This window comes from Symphalangus syndactylus, chromosome 10, assembly GCF_028878055.3.
Source record: "Symphalangus syndactylus isolate Jambi chromosome 10, NHGRI_mSymSyn1-v2.1_pri, whole genome shotgun sequence".
NCBI lineage: Eukaryota > Metazoa > Chordata > Mammalia > Primates > Hylobatidae > Symphalangus > Symphalangus syndactylus.
Genome location: NC_072432.2, coordinates 75407636 through 75429802, shown reverse-complemented (window position 1 = coordinate 75429802; position 22167 = coordinate 75407636). Strand labels below are relative to the sequence as shown.

The following is a 22167-nucleotide window of genomic DNA, read 5'->3' as shown; positions in this document are numbered from 1 at the left end:
CTGAGCCCTCCAAACTGTTTCACTCTCTGCCTGGTACCCAGTTCCAAAGTCACTTCCATATTTTCAGGTGTCTTTTCAGAAGCACCTCACTCCCAGTACCAATTTACTGTATTAGTCTGTTTTCACACTGGTGATAAAGACATAGCCGGGACTGGGCAATTTACAAAAGAAAGAGGTTTAATGGACTCACATTTCCACATGGCAGGGGAGGCTTCACAATCATGGTGGAAGGTGAAAGGCATGTCTTATATGGTGGCCGATAAAATAAAAATGAGAGTCAAGTGAAAGGGGTTATAAAACTGTCAGATCTCATGAAACTTTTTCACTGTCATAAGAACATTATGGGGGAAACCACCCCTATGATTCAGTTATCTCCCACTAGGTCACTCCCACAATACAAGGGAATTGTGGGAGCTACAATTCTAGATGAGATTTGGGTGGGGACACATCCAAATTATATCACGGTCTCTTGAGTATTGTTTTTTTGGGGGCGTTGTCAGAAAGATGTTACTGGAAAAGGGTCCCGGTCCAGGCCTCAAAAAGGGCTGTTGGATTTCACCCAAGAGATAATTCAGGGTGAGTTTGTGGAGTAAAGTTGAAGCAAGTTTATTAAAAAGTAAAGAAATAAAGGAATGGCTACTCCATAGGCAGAGCGGCCCCAAGAACTGCTGGTTGCCCATTTTTATGGTTATTTCTTGGTTATTTCTTCATTATGTGCTAACTAAACAAGCAGTAGAATATTCATGCCTCCATTTTTAGATGATATAGGGTAAATTTCTGATGTCATCATGGCATTTGTAAATTGTCATGGCACTGGTGGGAGTGTAGCAGTGAGGGTGACCAGAGATCACTCTCATCACCATCTTGGTTTTGGTGGGTTTGGGACAGCTTCTTTACTGCAACCAGTTTTATCAGCAAGGTCTTTGTGACCTGTATTTTGTGCTGAATTCCTATCTCATCCTGTGACTTAGAATGCCTCACTGTCTGAGAATGCAGCCCAGTATGTCTTAGCCTTATTTTACGCAGCCTTTATTAAAGATGGGATTTCTCCGGTTTAAACACCTCTGACAAATGCATGATATATCAAAACTTATGGGATGAAACAAAAGCTGTGTTTAGTAGAATATTTATTATAAAATAAAAAATCATAAATGTTAAAAATTAATGATTATTTGTGCTTCATACCAAGAAAGTTAGGGGGAAAAAAAAAAAGACAAAAAAAAAAAAAACAGCAAATAAACCCTAAAGAAAACAAAGGGAAAGAAAGGAGATAGTGAAATAGTAGAGATCAATGGGGTAGAAAAATTAAATATATCATATACAACAATTAAAAATACTATGCATAGCCCTATGAACAATACTAATCTCACATGCTTAGAAAAAAGGAGAAAATAAATACAGGAGCAAACACTTTATTGTGTTTTTTGCAACACAAAACTTTCAAAATTAATCTATAATGTACTATTAGAAGTCACCATCATTTTTGAAGGATTTTAATGACCACAAGGTAGCAAGAGGCAGGGGACTCTTTAGGATGCTGGAAATTTTTTGTTTCTGAAATAATCTGGATAGGCTTAGGTTATAAAAAATATTTTATAATGTTAATGGAAAAACAAACTCTGTAAATATTTCTAAGAGGTTTATTCTGAGCCAATGTGAGTGACCATTTTCAGGGAACAGTCTCAAGAGGTTCTGAGAAAGTGTGTGTGAGGCACTCTGGTTACAATTTGGTTTTATAAATTATAGAAAAACAGAAATTGTAGGTAAAATAATAAATCAATACATGAAAGGTATACATTGGTTCAGCCTAAAGAAGGGGAATATGTTGATGTGGGGGCTTACAGGTCACAGATTGATTCAAAGATTCTGATTGGTAATTGGTTAACAGAAATAAGCTTTATCTAAAGACTTGAAGTCAGTAGAAAGAAATGCTTGAGTTAAGATAAGGGGAGTTGGGGAGGCCAAAGCCCTTCTTATGCAGATGAAGTGCCATAAAGCCATCAAGCTCTCTGTTAATCTCTCCTAAGCATAGAAAGGGAAGACCTGGCTGCAATAATGGAGATTCTCTACTAACGCAATTTTCTCCCACAAAAGAGGACCTTGTAGGACTTTTCAAAGTATGTCAAAAAGATATACTCTCGGGTAAAATATTTTTATTTCCTTCAAGGTCTGCTGTCATGTGATGCTATACCAGAGTCAGGTTAGAAAGCAAGCCACATTACACCAGAATAATTTTAAAAAATTTTTAATGAAATTGTATGGTTTTTAGGGTATGACTTAACCCTTGCCATGCATTGCCTTAGGATTTGTTTATAAATAGGTACCTTATTTCCATAAATAGTCTGTTTTGTCCATCTTATTATTTCTACATTGACGTAAACTCCAAAAGGGAGGGAATGTAACGAGGCATGTCTGGGAACCCTTTTTCCATCAGGCCAGGAATTCAGTTTTTTAAGTCACTCTGAGGTCCTTGAGGCCAGGAGAGGACCTGTTCAGTCAGTTAGGGATCCTGAGAATTGTATTTTTGGTGTACAATATTTATAAAAATATATAATATTTGATATGTATTTTATATATGAAGCTGAATTTTTTTTTTTTTTTGAGACAGTCTTGCTCTATCACCAAGCTGGAGAGCAGTGGTGCGATCTCAGCTTACTGCAACCTCTGCCTCCTGGGTTCAAGTGATTCTTATGCCTCAGCCTCCTGAATAGCTGGGACTACAGGTGCACGCCACCACACACAGCTAATTTTTATTTTTAGTAGAGACAGGGTCTCATCATGTTGGCCAGGATGGTCTCAATTTCTTGACCTCATGATTCACCTGCCTTGGCCTCCCAAAGTGCTGGGATTACAGGTATGAGCAGCTGTGCCCAGCCATGAAGCTGAATTTTAATATATTTTTTAAAACTCTTAAAGAATGCTTAAATTGTAGAGTGAAGAACATATGTAGAAACTTAGCTGTATAAAATAACGAGGTGTCCAATACATATTAAGTCGATCTGTATTTCTTGAACACAGGAAGTATGAGAAAATATGTTTGAAGATAATACCAGGGGAAAAATATAGGAGACAGTTCATAGAGTCTGGTGGGTTTAATAATTTTTTTCAAACCTTATAGTGGAATAGATTATACTTTTACATGGAAATTCTAGAAAGCATAGAACAGTAGAAAGAAAAAATATATTTTTAATACTCCCAGCCCCAAACAATTGTATATTTTTGGTTATGTCTTTTGTGTGATTCTCTTTTTTACATTATACAATTAATATAAATAACCCTGCTTTTTTTTTCTTTGGTAGTATTATGGTACATAGTCAGACATGAACAGGGCAGGAGAGCCAAATCCCCCAGGAGCATCAGGCAACCGTAAGGTGATGGTCAGGCAGTTGTTACGACTGTCTGTCTAAAATAATAGTTAGTTGCAGCCAGTGCTAGGGAAAGGCGGTCTCCCAATAGATAGCAACATCGAAACTGGTGATCAGCAGCTTCCTGATAAGGTCTCAGGAGCTGGGCGAGTGCATTCGAGCATGCTAACTAACAGAAAAAATGGGAGCGTTCAACTGGCATATGATCTCCCCATAGAAACACTCAACTGGTGAGGACAGAACACCTCAAGTGATTTTATATTAAATAAATATTTTTCATAGAATTTAAACATTGGCTTTATAATATATAATTTTAGAAGTAATGAAAATTGACAACTATTTAAATCTACAATTATTTCTGTAAAAATAGAGAAAAAGTATTATAAGTTATCTAAACATCTTGCTTTACAGATAAGAAAACTCATTTCTAAACAGGTAAACATAGTTATCCAGTGTCAGATAGTTTAGGATAAACCAGTTATATTTCCTAAATAACTTATTTTCTGAGACCCTTACCTTCTTCTTAAAGTAAAAGTACTTAGATTTAAAAGAAAATCTTATTTGAATTATATATCCAACTGTACTCTATTGTATGAGTCAATATAGGTGATTAGATAAAGCACAACAATTTTTTCTGCTTGGAGACTCTGTGAGGAAGTTTGAGAAAGCTTTTGGAAAATGAACCATATGAAGAATTGGTAGTAAGTAGATCATTGATGGAGGAGGAAGGAATTGTGAATATTAGTTTATCAAAGAAATGAGAGCGGCAGGAGGCAAATTCCTAGGCAAATAGGGGCAGGTTTCCCGTGAAACCCCACCTTCTGGCTGAGGACAGCCTGAAATCTGAACCCCAGGCTGCCAGTTCTGTGTAGAATCCACACCCAGAGTGAAAACTTCCTTGATGCCTGTTAGCCAGTCAAATGATGCTTTTTCCAGGCCCACTCACGGACCACTCAGCACACACTTCCTCCTTCCCATAGACCAATGAGCATGTACTTCATTCTGAGCCCATAAAAACCCCCAGACAGCCAGACTTGGACAGACATCAGGAGTGCCCCCCAGCGGGTAGGAGCTACCCACTTTGGGTCTCTTCTCTGCTAAGAGCTGTTCTGTCACTGGGTAAAAGTCTTCTGCCACGCTCACCCTCCAGTTGTTGGTGTAACCTCATTCTTTCTGGATGTGGACAAGAGCTTGGGCCCCACCAAATGGCAGAGGCTGAAAAGGCTGTAACACTTTCCTGGCCTTCTTGCTGAGCTGTGGGCAGGCCTGCAAAGGGCTGTAACACATTCCTGGCCAGCTCGCCCAGCTGTGGGTGGTGACACCATCCCGATCATCGGACTGTGAAAGTGAAGAGGGCCAACACTTCTGGGGGCCCAGACCTCATCAGGATTCCCCAAGCCAGAGCTGTAACACTATAGCCCTCGGTGGCCACACCATGTGATGGGAAGTGATGGGCAGGGCTGAGATAACCAGGGAGTTCTAGGTGGGAGCAAGGTGGCAGGACTAAAAAAGCCGTTATAATCTTAGTCACTTAAGAAACATTTATTGGCACCTTTTATATCCTAAGCCTTGGTCTATGTCCCTGGGAAATATGAATGAAAAGAATGAACAAGAATACGGTTTCAATGAGTTAGCATTTTAAAAACACGAGAAATGATCAGCATAATAATTAACCAACTAAATAAATAAATGTAATTTAAACATGATAAATTCCTGAGATGCCGGCTGTGGGAATGAGAGAGTTGTAGCACCCCGCCCCCCTTGGGGTTCTGCAGTTGCTGGCGTCTCCACCTTTTTCTGTGCCACCACGTTCCCCACATTCCCCTCATCCAGACCCCAGCGCCTGCAGCAGAAACTGCTTGCTGTACGCCTGGTCCAGCCGCAGCCTTATACAACACTGGCACCTGTGCAGGCACCTGGAGCTGCCCGCTGCACCACAGCAGCCACAGCGCCTTGTTGTGCCCAGTGGCTGGATCCTGCACTTGCTCGCTTAACACCCCTCGTAGCCCCGCACTTGGCTCACTCTCAGCAGGCGTGGGTTCCAGGCTGTTAGCGGGAGCCAAGTGCAACCTGCTGGTCCGAGTTGGGGGAACAAGCTCTGCCGGTGCGAACAACACTCAAGCAGAGTCACCACCAGCCACAGAGGTTTCTGGCTGGCAAAAAGTGACACCCAAAGTATCCTGTGACATAAACGACTCTCGCTTACAAGCTGACAGAACAATGGGATAAACCAGAAATTATGTACTGAGATTATTGAGAGTACTTCTTATATTTTTAATAGTTTTATTTCTGGCAACAGACTACGGGATTTCATTTCCCAAACACATGGTATGAAAATGTCTTCTATATTCTCAATAAAATCAATAATTATGCATTTGTTTTGTAAATATTTCTGAACGACTTTTTTTCTCACATTTCAAGAACCATTAGCAAACTAAAGTTAAAAACCCAAATCCCATTTTAGCAGGAACTTTTATCTCAGGAAATGCTGCTGTCTATTTTCACAATCAAACCTCCTCTGAAGGAGGCCTAATTACAGGCTTCATTATGCACCTGGTGAAAATTAACTTTTAAGCAGCCTTTAAAATAAGTTTTTAAATTATCATTATGCAAAAGCTGCAAAAATACCTGTAATTGTATTTACAAGGCAAAATTGTTATAATCACCTCTAACATTCAGGAGCAAACTCAGGATTTTAAATTTTTTAATAAAAATTAAAATAACCCTCATTATTGATTCATGAACTTTTTTTATGAGCACAAATGTTATCATTGACATATGTCAGCTGCTAAAATTTAACATGTACTGAATGCTAGTTCCTTAAAATTGAACTTAAATATCTTGGAAATATGTTTAACTACTGGAATAAAGGTAAAGGTCATATATAAAATAATTAAATATCATTATGAATTTTACTATTTTCTTAGGGTTAGATTTTGGAAATAGTATTTTTAGAGAAATAAAATTGAACATACACATTTTAAAAATGAGACTATTTTCATTTTGTATGCTTCATTTAAGGAGTAATGTTTAAAATTGATCTGTGTGTGTGTCTGTGTATGAGTCAGAGATTAACATTTTTTTCCACCAGTGTTGCTAACAAACAAAATGCACTGCAGTCTATTTTGAGTCACAGTTAGCCAAAAACTAAAAATGCACACATATAGTCACACAGAATTTTTTTTTTTTTTTTTTTTTTTTGAGACCCACTTTCCCTCTTGTTGCCCAGGCTGGAGTACAATGGAACGATCTCGGCTTACTGCAACCTCCACCTCCCGGATTCAAGTGATTCTCCTGCCTCAGCCTCCTGAGTAGCTGGAATTACAGGCATGTGCCACCATGCCTGGCTAATTTTGTATTTTTAGTAGAGACGAGGGTTCTCCATGTTTGTCAGGCTGGTCTCGAACTCCTGACCTCAGGTGATCCACCCACCTCGGGCTCCCAAAGTGCTGGGATTACAGGTGTGAGCCACCATGCCCAGCCCAGAATGCATTTTAAAAGTAACAACTAGAGGTAGAGAAAGTAGAAATTGGAGATAGAAGGGTTAGGCACTGGAAGCAGTTATGCAGTAATTGATGTGTAGCTGCAGCTGATGCATCTCTTTGTTTTGTTTTGTTTTTCTCTCTCCAGCTATTTTTATGAAAATACTGGGAAAGACAAAGATGTGGCATTTTAAAAACACTGGGTTTTTTTTTGACAAATTGTCTTGGGATAGAGAATTAAATCAAACAATTTTTCTAAAAGGAACTACTAGAATAATAATTAAAGGAACTGTTGATTTTTTAAAAATTACGTTATCAAAATCTAGTATTAGAAAACTCTGAGGTTATCAAATCTCATATTTCTTACTATGCTCATAAATTTAAATATTTAAATTACTGGTTACTAGTCTTAAACTCCAAATGGGATGTGCAAAGCTATAGTTTGGCAAGAGACCTCCTGTTTATATTTTCCCACTTTTGCTTGAGATTATTATCAATCTTTGTTTTAAGTGAGACTCATTTCCCAACCTGGTCCAGTCTTTATTTTAGCAGTTTCATCTTCCTTAAGACCCTCTGAACTGACCTATCTTTGGATATGTACAAGAATTGCTAAACACCAAGAAAAACAATGGATAATCTGTGAAGATATCATGGGGCATGAATTTACAGAACTATGCATTTATCTGAAGAAAGGCTTATAACCAGTAATGGTGTATTTTTAGTTTTTAGAGTTTTGTTTGCTTTGTTTTGTTTTAATAAACGACATATTCGGCAAAAGTTATAGAAAAGAAGAGCAAATACAGTCTAAGAAATTATAATAGAGAAAGGGCCTTAGGGAAGACTGAAAATGGGAAACAGATTCATAATTCCATGATTTTTAAAGAAGCATTTACAGGTTGAGGTTATGTCAATCCCTTTATACCCCATGTAACCCAAAGAATAAAAGAACAAAATATGGATACAACTTAATATTGCTTTTAATACACATATTCTAATTGATTTTAATTAATTCTAATTTTTTTCTAAACATTTATATTTTTTTCATATTAAAACTGTTTAGGATATGTAAGCCAGCCAGACTTTGATACCTGTGTTTAAAAAATGAACTGATTTCTACATTACAATAATGCAAATTGTTGATTTGATTCTAATTCAAGGTTTACAGTGTCCTGAGGAAGAGGACAATTTATGGTTTTGGAGGTAAAAGCATGCATACCAAATTAGTTTGATGACAATTATAATTGTATTTCTTTAGGCACAATTACTGAAAAACACTTTTTAAGGACATCTGTCATCTAACAATTATAAATTTGGCAATGGTTACAACAAAACAACAAAAGCTCCAGAATGTTTAAAATAAATATAAGAAGCAGAGGGATACTTCCAAGTGTCAAAAAGAAATATGGGATGGTTTGAGAAAAGCAAAAGTCTTGTGATGAGGCTGACTAAAATGTCCCTCATCATGGGAAAAGTTTCACGCTCAGACTTCTTAATTTTATTTTTTTATTTATTTATTTTTTTATTTTTCTTTTTAAAGGTAGTCAGTGCGTTTACTCAGAACATGCAGAAATGTCAGAGACCCAAAGAGAATTGTCTACTAACACAAATAAGAGGGTACAACTGGTTCAAAGGAGAAGTCAAAGCAAACACATATACAGGCAATCAGAGATGCTGAAATGAATTTACAATTAGAGGCACAACTGGTCAATATGTATAGGGCAGTCAATTGCATCACCACCAGGCACTATTTGCATTTTTATGTATTAATACTAGAATCATTTACGTTAGTATCATTTTTCTACAACATAGCTCAAAGACAATGACAGGTGACGATAACCTATAAAGGTACAACTACAAGACATTTTTGCCCATTTCAAAGTCTTTCACATATGCTTACTTCAGCAGCACATATACTAAAATTAGAACGATACAGAGAAAATTAGCATGGACCCTGCACAAGGATTGCATGCAAATTCGTGAAGCATTCCATATTTTTATGGATTGGATTAAGAAAATATGGCACCCGCACACCATGAAACACTACACAGCCACAAAAAAAAGAACAAAATAATGTCCTTTGCAGCAGCATGGAGGCAGCCGGAGGCCATTACCCTAAGCAAATTAACACAAGAACAGAAAACCAAATATGACATGTTCTCACTTAGAAGTGGGAGCTAAACATTGGGTACTCATGAACATAAAGATGGCAACAAGCTCAGGTGTGGTGGCTCACACCTGTAATACCAGCAACTGGGAGGCCAAGGAGGGACGATATCTTAAGACTAGGAGTTCGAGACCAACCTGGGCAATGTGGCAAATCCCCATCTCTACAAAGAATACAATAATTAGCTGGGCCTGGTGGTGTGTGCCTGTGGTCCCAGCTATTTGGGAGGCTAAGGTAGGAAGATTGCTTGAGCCCAAGAGTTCAAGGCTGCAGTGAGCAGTGATTGTGCCACTGCACTCCAGCCTTCCAGCCTGGATGACAAAGTGAGACCCTGTCTCAAAAAAAAAAAGGTCAGGAATGTAGGGCAGAGAAAGGGGCAGTGGTTAGAGTTAAGTTTTAAATAGGATGGTCAGGGTGGCCTCAATGAGAAGGTGAAATTCAAAGAAAGACTTGAAGGAAGTGAGGAAATTTATCATGGGGAGAGATAAAGGGCAATCCAGGAAGAGAGAGCAGCCAGTGCAAAAGTCCTGAGGCAGGCTCATGCCTTACTTGCCGAAGGAACAGCAAGGAAACCAGTGTGCTGGAGTAGAGTGAGTGGAGCAACAGAGGAAGAAGTAGAAGGTGGTATCAAGGTTGTGTTGAGTGCCAGATAATATAGGGCCTTAGAGATTTTTGAAGGACTTCGGCTTTTACTCTGTGTGTCATGGGAGGTCATTGCCCAGTTTTAAGCAGAAGAATGACAGTGATTTGACCTAGGTTTAAAAAGGATCCCTTTGACTGACATGTTGGAAATAGACCATGGCTGGGTGGAGAGGTCAGGGGGGAAAGTGAGTACAAGCGTAGAAGCAGGTAGACTAGTTGGAAGGTTATTTTGGTAATCCAGATGAGAGAGGATGGTTGACGATGGCTCAGACCAAGATGGCAGCAGTATCACTGAACCGAACCTCACCCAGCACGGTAAAGCCAAACATCTACACTGAAGTTTGCAATGAGAGAAAGGAGGGCGTTTATTTGCAGGGTGCCAAGCAAGGAGAAATAGACAGTTTACACCGAAGATCCGACCTCCTGGATGGCTTACAAGCAAGGGTTTTTAAAGGCAGGGGTACATTTTAGGAAAGTAGAAGTTATAGGCAAAATCATAGGTCAATCCATGGAAACTATACCTTGGTTTGGACCCTGAAATTGGGATATCTTGAAGATCGGGGGCCTTACAGGTGGATTTAGAGATTCTTTGATTCGTAATTGGTAAAGAAAAAAAAAGGGAGGCTTTTTCAAAAACTTGAGGTCAGCAGGAAGGAGTGTTAAGATTTGGCCTGTGGGCGTGACTCTCTCTAGGCCTCTTAGGAAAAGATTTATAATCAAGGGCAGTGGTCAGAGTTGGGTCCTCAGTTCTCCCTTATCTGAAGTCTACTCAATGGTGGTCAGCATTTTCCATCTGGTGGATTCTGGGTTTCTGAAACCAACTCAGGGACATATGTTAAGATGTTATCTTTAGTTTCTATAGGGAGCCAAACATCCTGTGGCTCTAACCTCCTTGGGTGGCTATTATTTTAAGGTATTTTTACATTCCTGTTTATTAAGTTCTTCAGTTACTTCTCAAGGCTAGCTAGGTGCCTGGTATTTCTCTTGAAGGGACTCAAGAGAATCCTTTATTTCCATGTTTGGGGGCGGTGGGCAGAAGCCTCCTGAGACAGGGTGCCTGCTCTGTCTCTGCAGTGATGAGATGTGGCCAATCCTATTCTAATATATTTTGAAGGTTGAACAGCTGATGGGTTGGCCATAGGGTATAATAAAAGAGAAGAGTCAAGGATGCCTCCAGGGCTTTCTACCTGAGCAACTGGAAGGATGGAGATGCCACAACTGAGATGCGGAAAGTGTAGGTGGAGCAACTTTGGGGGACACTCACCCTCTCTGAGTCTTGCCTGTTAAATGGCTGGTTCAGATAGGGTGTGTGAATCAATTTGGACTGCTATAACAGAATACCTTAGACTGGGTAACTTAGAAACAACAGAAATTTATTTCTGTCGGTCCTGGGAGCTGGGAAGTCTAAGATCAAGGCGTCAGTAGATTCAGTGTCTGGGGAGAGCTCTCTGCTTTATAGACAGCATCTTGTTGTGGCATCCTCACATGATAAAAGGGGTAAACACTGTGTCCTCAGATGGCATAAGGGCTGGGGAGCTCCCTTCAACCTCTTTTTTTTTTTTTTTTTTTTATTATTATACTTTAGGGTTTTAGGGTACATGTGCAGGTTTGTTACATATGTATCCATGTGCCACGTTGATTTCCTGCACCCATTAACTCGTCATTTAGCATTAGGTGTATCTCCTAATGCTGTCCCTCCCCACTTCCCCCACCCCACAACAGTCCCCGGAGTGTGATGTTCCCCTTCCTGTGTCCATGAGTTCTTATTGTTCAATTCCCACCTATCAGTGAGAATATGCGATATTTGGTTTTTTGTCCTTGTGACAGTTTACTGAGAATGATGTTTTCCAGTTTCATCCATGTCCCTACAAAGGACACGAACTCATCATTTTTTATGGCTGCATAGTATTCCATGGTGTACATGTGCCACACCCTCTCAATCCAGTCTATCATTGTTGGACATTTGGGTTGGTTCCAACTCTTTGCTATTGTGAATAGTGCCGCAATAAACATACGTGTGCATGTGTCTTTATAGCAGCATGATTTATAGTCCTTTGGGTATATACCCAGTAATGGGATGGCTGGGTCAAATGGTATTTCTAGTTCGAGGTCCCTGAGGAATCGCCACACTGACTTCCACAATGGTTGAACTAGTTTACAGTCCCATCAACAGTGTAAAAGTGTTCCTATTTCTCCACATCCTCTCCAGCACCTGTTGTTTCCTGATTTTTTAATGATGGCCATTCTAACTGGTGTGAGATGGTATCTCACTGTGGTTTTGATTTGCATTTCTCTGATGGCCAGTGATGATGAGCATTTCTTCATGTGTTTTTTGGCTGCATAAATGTCTTCTTTTGAGAAGTGTCTATTCATGTCCTTTGCCCACTTTTTGATGGGGTTGTTTGTTTTTTTCTTGTAAATTTGTTTGAGTTCATTGTAGATTCTGGATATTAGCCCTTTGTCAGATGAGTAGGTTGCAAAAATTTTCTCCCATTGTGTAGGTTGCCTGTTCACTCTGATGATAGTTTCTTTTGCTGTGCAGAAGCTCTTTAGTTTAATGAGATCCCATTTGTCGATTTTGGCTTTTGTTGCCATTGCTTTTGGTGTTTTAGACATGAAGTCCTTGCCCACGCCTACGTCCTGAATGGTATTGCCTAGGTTTTCTTGTAGGATTTTAATGGTTTTAGGTCTAACATATAAGTCTTTAATCCATCTTGAATTAATTTTTGTACAAGGTGTAAGGAAGGGATCCAGTTGCAGCTTTCTACATATGGCTAGCCAGTTTTCCCAGCACCATTTATTAAATAGGGAATCCTTTCCCCATTGCTTGTTTTTGTCAGGTTTGTCAAAGATCAGATAGTTATAGATATGCGGCATCATTTCTGAGGGCTCTGTTCTGTTCCATTGATCTATGTCTCTGTTGTGGTACCAGTACCATGCTGTTTTGGTTACTGTAGCCTTGTAGTATAGTTTAAAGTCAGCTGGCGTGATGCCTCCAGCTTTGTTCTTTTGGCTTAGGATTGACTTGGCGATGCGGGCTCTTTTTTGGTTCCATATGAACTTGAAAGTAGTTTTTTCCAATTCTGTGAAGAAAGTCATTGGTAGCTTGATGGGGATGGCATTGAATCTATAAATTACCTTGGGCAGTATGACCATTTTCACGATATTGATTCTTCCAACCCATGAGCATGGAATGTTCTTCCATTTGTTTGTATCCTCTTTTATTTCATTGAGCAGTGGTTTGTAGTTCTCCTTGAAAAGGTCCTTCACATCCCTTGAAAGTTGGATTCCTAGGTATTTTATTCCCTTTGAAGCGATTGTGAATGGGAGTTCACTCATGATTTGGCTCTCTGTTTGTCTGTTATTGGTGTACAAGAATGCTTGTGATTTTTGTACATTAATTTTGTATCCTGAGACTTTGCTGAAGTTGCTAATCAGCTTAAGGAGATTTTGGGCTGAGACAATGGGGTTTTCTAGATATACAATCATGTCATCTGCAAACAGGGACAATTTGACTACCTCTTTTCCTAATTGAATACCCTTTATTTCCTTCTCCTGCCTGATTGCTCTGGCCAGAACTTCCAGCACTATGTTGAATAGGAGTGGTGAGAGAGGGCATCCCTGTCTTGTGCCAGTTTTCAGAGGGAATGCTTCCAGTTTTTGCCCATTCAGTATGATATTGGCTGTGGGTTTGTCGTAGATAGCTCTTATTATTTTGAGATATGTCCCATCAATACCTAATTTATTGAGAGTTTTTAGCATGAAGGGTTGTTGAATTTTTGTCAAAGGCCTTTTCTGCATCTATTGAGATCATCATGTGGTTTTTGTCTTTGGTTCTGTTTATATGCTGGATTACATTTATTGATTTGCATATGTTGAACCAGCCTTGCATCCCAGGGATGAAGCCCACTTGATCATGGTGGATAAGCTTTTTGATGTGCTGCTGGATTCGGTTTGCCAGTATTTTATTGAGGATTTTTGCATCGATGTTCATCAAGGATATTGGTCTGAAATTCTCTTTTTTGGTTATGTCTCTGCCAGGTTTTGGTATCAGGACGATGCTGGCTTCATAAAATGAGTTAGGGAGGATTCCCTCTTTTTCTATCGATTGGAATAGTTTCAGAAGGAATGGTACCAGTTCCTCCTTGTACCTCTGGTAGAATTCAGCTGTGAATCCATCAGGTCCTGGACTCTTTTTGGTTGGTAAGCTATTGATTATTGCCACAATTTCAGAATCTGTTATTGGTCTATTCAGAGATTCAACTTCTTCCTGGTTTAGTCTTGGGAGGGTGTATTTGTCGAGGAATTTATCCATTTCTTCTAGATTTTCTAGTTTATTTGCATAGAGGTGTTTGTAGTATTCTCTGATGGTAGATTGTATTTCTGTGGGATCGGTGGTGATGTCCCCTTTTTCGTTTTTTATTGCATCTATTTGATTCTTCTCTCTTTTCTTCTTTATTAGTCTTGCTAGCGGTCCATCAATTTTGTTGATCTTTTCAAAAAACCAGCTCCTGGATTCATTAATTTTTTGAAGGGTTTTTTGTGTCTCTATTTCCTTCAGTTCTGCTCTGATTTTAGTTATTTCTAGCCTTCTGCTAGCTTTTGAATGTGTTTGCTCTTGCTTTTCTAGTTCTTTTAATTGTGATGTTAGGGTGTCAATTTTGGATCTTTCCTGCTTTCTCTTGTGGGCATTTAGTGCTATAAATTTCCCTCTACACACTGCTTTGAATGTGTCCCAGAGATTCTGGTATGTTGTGTCTTTGTTCTCGTTGGTTTCAAAGAACATCTTTATTTCTGCCTTCATTTCATTACGTACCCAATAGTCATTCAGGAGCAGGTTGTTCAGTTTCCATGTAGTTGAGCAGTTTTGAGTGAGTTTCTTAATCCTGAGTTCTAGTTTGATTGCACTGTGGTCTGAGAGACAGTTTGTTCTAATTTCTGTTCTTTTACATTTGCTGAGGAGAGCTTTACTTCCAACTATGTGGTCAATTTTGGAATAGGTGTGGTGTGGTGCTGAAAAAAATGTATATTCTGTTGACTTGGGGTGGAGAGTTCTGTAGATGTCTATTAGGTCCACTTTATGTAGAGCTGAGTTCAATTCCTGGATATCCTTGTTAACTTTCTGTCTCATTGATCTGTCTAATGCTGACAGTGGGGTGTTAAAATCTCCCATTATTATTGTGAGGGAGTTTAAGTCCCTTTGTAGGTCACTGAGGACTTGCTTTATGAATCTGGGTGCTCCTGTGTTGGGTGCATATATATTTAGGATAGTTAGCTCTTCTTGTTGAATTGATCCCTTTACCATTATGTAATGGCCTTCTTTGTCTCTTTTGATCTTTGTTGGTTTAAAGTCTATTTTATCAGAGACTAGGATTGCAACCCCTGCCTTTTTTTGTTTTCCATTTGCTTGATAGATCTTCCTCCATCCCTTTATTTTGAGTCTATGTGTGTCTCTGCACGTGAGATGGGTTTCCTGAATACAGCACACTGATGGGTCCTGACTCCTTATCCAGTTTGCCAGTCTGTGTCTTTTCATTGGAGCATTTAGCCCATTTACATTTAACGTGAATATTGTTATGTGTGAATCTGATCCTGTCATTATGATGTTAGTTGGTTATTTTGCTCGTTAGTTGCTATAGTTTCTTCCTAGCCTCGATGGTCTTTACAATTTGGCATGTTTTTGCAGTGGCTGGTACCGGTTGTTCCTTTCCATGTTTAGTGCTTCCTTCAGGAGCTCTTTTAGGGCAGGCCTGGTGGTGACAAAATCACTCAGCGTTTGCTTGTCTGTAAAGTATTTTATTTCTCCTTCACTTATGAAGCTTAGTTTGGTGGGATAGGAAATTCTTGGTTGAAAATTCTTTTCTTTAAGAATGTTGAATATCGGCCCCCACTCTCTTCTGGCTTGTAGAGTTTCTGCTGAGAGATCAGTTGTTAGTCTGATGGGCTTCCCTTTGTGGGTAACCCGACCTTTCTCTCTGGCTGCCCTTAACATTTTTTCCTTCATTTCAACTTTGGTGAATCTGACAATTATGTGTCTTGGAGTTGCCCTTCTCGAGGAGTATCTTTGTGGCGTTCTCTGTATTTCCTGAATCTGAATGCTGGCCTGCCTTGCTAGATTGGGGAAGTTCTCCTGGATAATATCTTGCAGAGTGTTTTCCAACTTGGTTCCATTCTCCCCATCATTTTCAGGTACACCAATCAGACATAGGTTTGGTCTTTTCACATAGTCCCAAATTTCTTGGAGGCTTTGTTCATTTCTTTTTATTCTTTTTTCTCTAAACTTCCCTTCTCTCTTCATTTCATTCATTTCATCTTCCATCAGCGATACCCTTTCTTCCAGTTGATCGCATCTGCTACTGAGGCTTCTGCAATCTTCACGTAGTTCTCGAAACTTGGCTTTCAGCTCCATCATCTCCTTTAAGCCCTTCTCTCCATTGGTTATTCTAGTTATCCATTCTTCTAATTTTTTTTCAAAGTTTTTTACTTCTTTGCTATTGTTTTGAATTTCCTCTCGTAGCTCAGAGTAGTTTGATCTTCTGAAGCCTTCTTCTCTCAACTCATCAAAGTCATCCTCCATCCAGCTTTGTTCCGTTGCTGGTGAGTAGCTGCGCTCCTTTGGAGGAGGAGAGGTGCTCTGTTTTTTAGAGTTTCCAGTTTTTTTGTTCTGTTTTTTCCCCATCTTTGTGGTTTTATCTACTTTTTGTCTTTGATGATGGTGATGTACAGATGGGTTTTTGGTGTGGATGTCCTTTCTGTTTGTTAGTTTTCTTTCTACCAGACAGGACCCTCAGCTGCAGGTCTGTTGGAGTTTACTAGAGGTCCACTCCAGACCCTGTTTGGCTGGGTGTCAGCAGCAGTGGCTGCAGAACAGCGGATTTTCGTGAGACCACAAATTCAGCTGTCTGATAGTTCCTCTGAAAGTTTTGTCTCAGAGGAGTACCCGGTTGAATGAGGTGTCAGTCTGCCCCTACTGGGGGGGTGCCTCCCAGTTAGGCTGCTCAGGGGTGAGGGACCCACTTTAGGAGGCAGTCTGTCCGTTCTCAGATCTCCAGCTGCGTGCTGGGAGAACCACTACTCTCTTCAAAGCTGTCAGTCAGACAGGGACATTTAAGTCTGTGGTGGTTCTTGCTGAGTTTTTGTTTGTCTGTGCCCTGCCCCCAGAGGTGGAGCCTACAGAGGCAGGCAGGCCTCCTTGAGCTGTGGTGGGCTCCACCCAGTTCGAGCTTCCTGGCTGCTTTGTTTACCTAAGCAAGCCTGGGCAATGGCGGGCGCCCCTCCCCCAGCCTCGCTGCTGCCTTGCAGCTTGATCTCAGACTGCTGTGCTAGCAATCAGCGAGACTCCGTGGGCATAGGACCCTCTGAGCCAGGTGCGGGACACAATCTCCTAATGTGCCGTTTTCCAGGGCCGTTGGAAAAGCGCAGTATTAAGATGGGACTGACCCGATATTCCAGGTGCCGTCTGTTTCCCCTTTCTTTGACTAGGAAAGGGAACTCTCTGACCCCTTGCGCTTCCCGAGTGAGGCAATGCCTCGCTCTGCTTCGGCTCGCGCACAGTGCACTTCACCTACTGTCCTGCACCCACTGTTAGGCACTCCCTAGTGAGATGAAACCGGTACCTCAAGCAGAAATGCAGAAATCACCGGTCTTCTGTGTCGCTGGGGCTGGGAGCTGGAGACCGGAGCTGTTCCTATTCCGCCATCTTGGCTCCTATCCGACTTCTTAATTTTTATTTCATGTTCAAAGACATGCTTATTAGAATATTTAAGGTTTAACAGAGTAATTAAGCAAGCAAATATGCAATATTTCAATTAAACTTGAACTTGTTTTGTCTTAAACAAGCAAACTATCTAAAAAGTAGAGGCTGCCTTGTACCTGTTTCCTCTCTCACTGATTAGTTGCCACATCTGAATCTCAATCTCATAAACAAATCCATCAATATATAGAGTATAAAATTTGCATGTGAAATGGAAGTATTTTAGAAATGTTCTCCAGTTAATATGGCTTATAACAGCATCAAATGCGTGCCTTTCACAGATGGCAAAACTTCTTGGCCAAACCCTGTATTGCTTTTATGAAAATATCAAACATATACATACCTTATTAAATTAGAAATGAGGCCTATATGTCTCAAAGCATAGAATTTAAAAGTTGCTAATATTATCATAATATTTATCTTGACATAAAAATAACAACTGTAGGAATTCCACACACAAGAATTTTAGAATTTGAAAATATATCTTTTATTTATAGGATGAGAGTGTTAACTCTGAGAGAACATGGTATAACGAAACATATTTAGGACAGCATATTACTTCAATAAGTAACTGGTAGTAATGTTATAGTTAATTTGTGTAGTGTGTGTATATATTTTTCTGCATTTAAATTTTTCATTAATGTTTTTCCTATGAATATGATCAAATCATGACATCTATCATAAATAAATGTCATATTTTATTTATTTTAATTTTATATTTAAATGTTTTATTTTTCATCTTCTTTCCCCACCAAATACACTGATATGTAAATGTAACTGAGACACCTACAACTAATCTATGCAGTGTTGAATGCTGCTCCTGCAAAATACTCCATAAGCTAAAATTAAGTTACTTAGATATGTGGCAAAAAAACCATGAATATGTGAGATTATATAGATTTGTTTTATATTAAAAGAAATGCACAATTTTTTAGTCAGCAATGCAAACTTATTATTTACATAAATCTTATATATTAGTATCATTAAAGTTTGTAAGTGTGCACATTTACACACCCACCCATATACATAGGCATATGTGTACATACTTATGAATAGTAACTCCTAAAACCTATAAATGAAGGTTAGGTTTTAAAGGCTAAAAATGTGTACATGGCTGCTGCAGGATTATACCTGTAGCATTACTATTGATAACAATATGGTGTAAATTTGTCAGGTTTTTCTTTTGATGTCTTAGGCAGTGAGACCACCTGGAAATAAAAACGAGAAATAAATTTAAAAAACACATTTCATAATTAAGGTATCCTTTAACTAAGGTATGTCTGCCAACAGTAAGGGAATAACTGATATAAAAAACATATGGTGGAGCAACTGGCATAAGGGAATGTAGCATAATGGGAAGAAAAATGTCTGTCATATAGGTACTCCATACTTAAAGACCTTCTAGTCCTACAAGAATGTGCAAACTTCCTAGGTTACTATTTGTCAGGATCCAGTTACAAAAACAGAAACTATTCATAGTCTTTCAAAAAAGGGACATTTATCACAACTAGTTGATCATATAGCTGCATTAGGTATATGTGATTTAATGCATTGACATTTCTTTTTAAGATCGTTAAATGACATCATACAATTTAGCTGAATAGATATTAGGGAGTGAGAATTTTATTGTTATTGTTTCCTCCTTAGAAATTTTAATAGTATGCTTTGGGAATTATAAGGCTTTTAAAGGGCTTTTTGTTATTTCTTTAGTGGCCACATATGTTAGTAATAAACAGCCCCTGCCCAGTGCATATAGACTTACTTTACAATATATTGTCCTATATATATATAGTCATATATGTATACGTTGTCATATATTTATATATTGTCATAGATGCATATAATCTAAGAGCTTTAATGAACATATTTTATTACATATGTATAATCTGAGAATTGAAAATGCTCCACAGACTAACAAATCTAAAGAATCACAATTTAAAAATGAAGCAACTGAAATTTCTTAAATAATGTGTACTTTGATTTATATACATCATCTGTCAAGTATATAAGCACGCTCACATACAAACTCATACACACACACACACATACACATAGGCTTTCAGAGAAGATAAGTATTTTTTTTCTTCTTTTTCCTTTTTCTATTTTTTTATTATTATACTTTAGGTTTTAGGGTACATGTGCACAATGTGCAGGTTTGTTACATATGTATCCATGTGCCATGTTGTTTTGCTGCACCCATTAACTCGTCATTTAGCATTAGGTATATCTCCTAATGCTGCCCCTCGCCCCTCCCCCAACCCCACAACAGTCCCCAGAGTGTGATGTTCCCCTTCCTGTGTCCATGAGTTCTCATTGTTAAATTCCCACCTATGAGTGAGAACATGCGGTGTTTGGTTTTTTGTCCCTGTGATAGTTTACTGAGAATGATGGTTTCCAGTTTCATCCATGTGCCTACAAAGGACATGAACTCATCATTTTTTATGGCTGCATAGTATTCCATGGTGTATATGTGCCACATTTTCTTAATCCAATCAATCGTTGGACATTTGGGTTGGTTCCAACTCTTTACTATTGTGAATAGTGCCACAATAAACATATGTGTGCATGTGTCTTTATAGCAGCATGATTTATAGTCCTTTGGGTATATACCCAGTAATGGGATGGCTGGGTCAAATGGTATTTCTAGTTCTAGATCCCCGAGGAACCACCTCACTGACTTCCACAATGGTTGAACTAGTTTACAGTCCCACCAACAGTGTAAAAGTGTTCCTATTTCTCCACATCCTCTCCAGCACCCGTTGTTTCCTGACTTTTTAATGATGGCCATTCTAACTGGTGTGAGATGGTATCTCACTGTGGTTTTGATTTGCATTTCTCTGATGGCCAGTGATGATGAGCATTTTTTCATGTGTTTTTTGGCTCCATACATATCTTCTTTTCAGAAGTGTCTGTTCACGTCCTTTGCCCACTTTTTGATGGGGTTGTTTGTTTTTTTCTTGTAAATTTGTTTGAGTTCATTGTAGATTCTGGATATTAGCCCTTTGTCAGATGAGTAGGTTGCAAAAATTTTCTCCCATTCTGTAGGTTGTCTGTTCACTCTGATGGTAGTTTCTTTTGCTGTGCAGAAGCTCTTTAGTTTAATGAGATCCCATTTGTCAATTTTGGCTTTTGTTGCCATTGCTTTTAGTGTTTTAGACATGAAGTCCTTGCCCACACCTATGTCCTGAATGGTATTGCCTAGGTTTTCTTGTAGGATTTTAATAGCTTTAGGTCTAACATTTAAGTCTTTAATCCATCTTGAATTAATTTTTGTATAAGGTGTAAGGAAGGGATCCAGTTTCAGCTTTCTACATATGGCTAGCCAGTTTTCCCAGCACCATTTATTAAATAGGGATTCCTTTCCCCATTTCTTGTTTTTGTCAGGTTTGTCAAAGATCAGATAGTTGTAGATATGCGGCATTGTTTCTGAGGGTTCTGTTCTGTTCCATTGATTTATGTCTCTGTTGTGGTACCAGTACCATGCTGTTTTGGTTACTGTAGCCTTGTAGTATAGTTCGAAGTCAGGTAGCGTGATGCCTCCAGCTTTGTTCTTTTGGCTTAGGATTGACTTGGCAATGCAGGCTCTTTTTTGGTTCCATATGAACTTTAAATTAGTTTTTTCCAATTCTGTGAAGAAAGTCATTGGTAGCTTGATAGGGCTGGCATTGAATCTATAAATTTCCTTGGGTAATATGGCCATTTTCACCATATTGATTCTTCCAACCCATGAGCATGGAATGTTCTTCCATTTGTTTGTATCCTCTTTTATTTCATTGAGCAGTGGTTTGTAGTTCTCCTTGAAGAGGTCCTTCACATCCCTTGTAAGTTGGATTCCTAGGTATTTTATTCTCTTTGAAGCAATTGTGAATGGGAGTGCACTCATGATTTGGCTCTCTGTTTGTCTGTGATTGGTGTACAAGAATACTTGTGATTTTTGGACATTGATTTTGTATCCTGAGGCTGCTGAAGTTGCTAATCAGCTTAAGGAGATTTTGGGCTGAGACAATGGGGTTTTCTAGATATACAATCATGTCATCTGCAAACAGGGACAATTTGACTTCCTCTTTTCCTAATTGAATACCCTTTATTTCCTTCTCCTGCCTGATTGCTCTGGCCAGAACTTCCAGCACTATGTTGAATAGGAGTGGTGAGAGAGGGCATCCCTGTCTTGTGCCAATTTTCAAAGGGAATGCTCCCAGTTTTTGCCCATTCAATATGATATTTGCTGTGGGTTTGTCATAGATAGCTCTTATTATTTTGAGATACGTCCCATCAATACCTAATTTATTGAGAGTTTTTAGCATGAAGGGTTGTTGAATTTTGTCAAAGGCTTTTTCTGCATCTATTGAGATAATCATGTGGTTTTTGTCTTTGGTTCTGTTTATATGCTGGATTACATTTATTGATTTCCGTATGTTGAACCAGCCTTGCATCCCAGGGATGAAGCCCACTTGATCATGGTGTATAAGCTTTTTGATGTGCTACTGGATTTGGTTTGCCAGTATTTTATTGAGGATTTTTGCATCGATGTTCGTCAAGGATATTGGTATGAAATTCTCTTTTTTGGTTATGTCTCTGCCAGGCTTTGGTATCAGGACGATGCTGGCCTCATAAAATGTGTTAGGGGGGATTCCCTCTTTTTCTATCGATTGGAATAGTTTCAGAAGGAATGGTACCAGTTCCTCCTTGTACCTCTTGTAGAATTCGGCTGTGAATCCATCAGGTCCTGGACTCTTTTTGGTTGGTAAGCTATTGATTATT

The 22167-nt window shown here is 39.0% G+C and overlaps 1 protein-coding gene and 1 non-coding gene across 2 annotated transcripts in view; one reads left to right on the top strand and one right to left on the bottom strand.

The window, feature by feature from the left end:
* The first annotated feature begins 8736 nt into the window (after nt 1–8736).
* LOC129492336 (U6 spliceosomal RNA) lies at nt 8737–8843 on the top strand. The gene has a single exon (XR_008660799.1). It is a non-coding gene; the product is annotated as a U6 spliceosomal RNA (small nuclear RNA).
* A 9026-nt stretch (nt 8844–17869) lies between these two features.
* The window catches only part of TECRL (trans-2,3-enoyl-CoA reductase like), a 145996-nt gene continuing 141698 nt past the window's right edge, over nt 17870–22167 (bottom strand). The window contains exon 12 of the mRNA XM_055297469.1: nt 17870–18614. Coding sequence (XP_055153444.1) covers nt 18598–18614 — 17 coding nt within the window. The 3' untranslated portion in view covers nt 17870–18597. The remainder of the gene's footprint in view (nt 18615–22167) is intronic.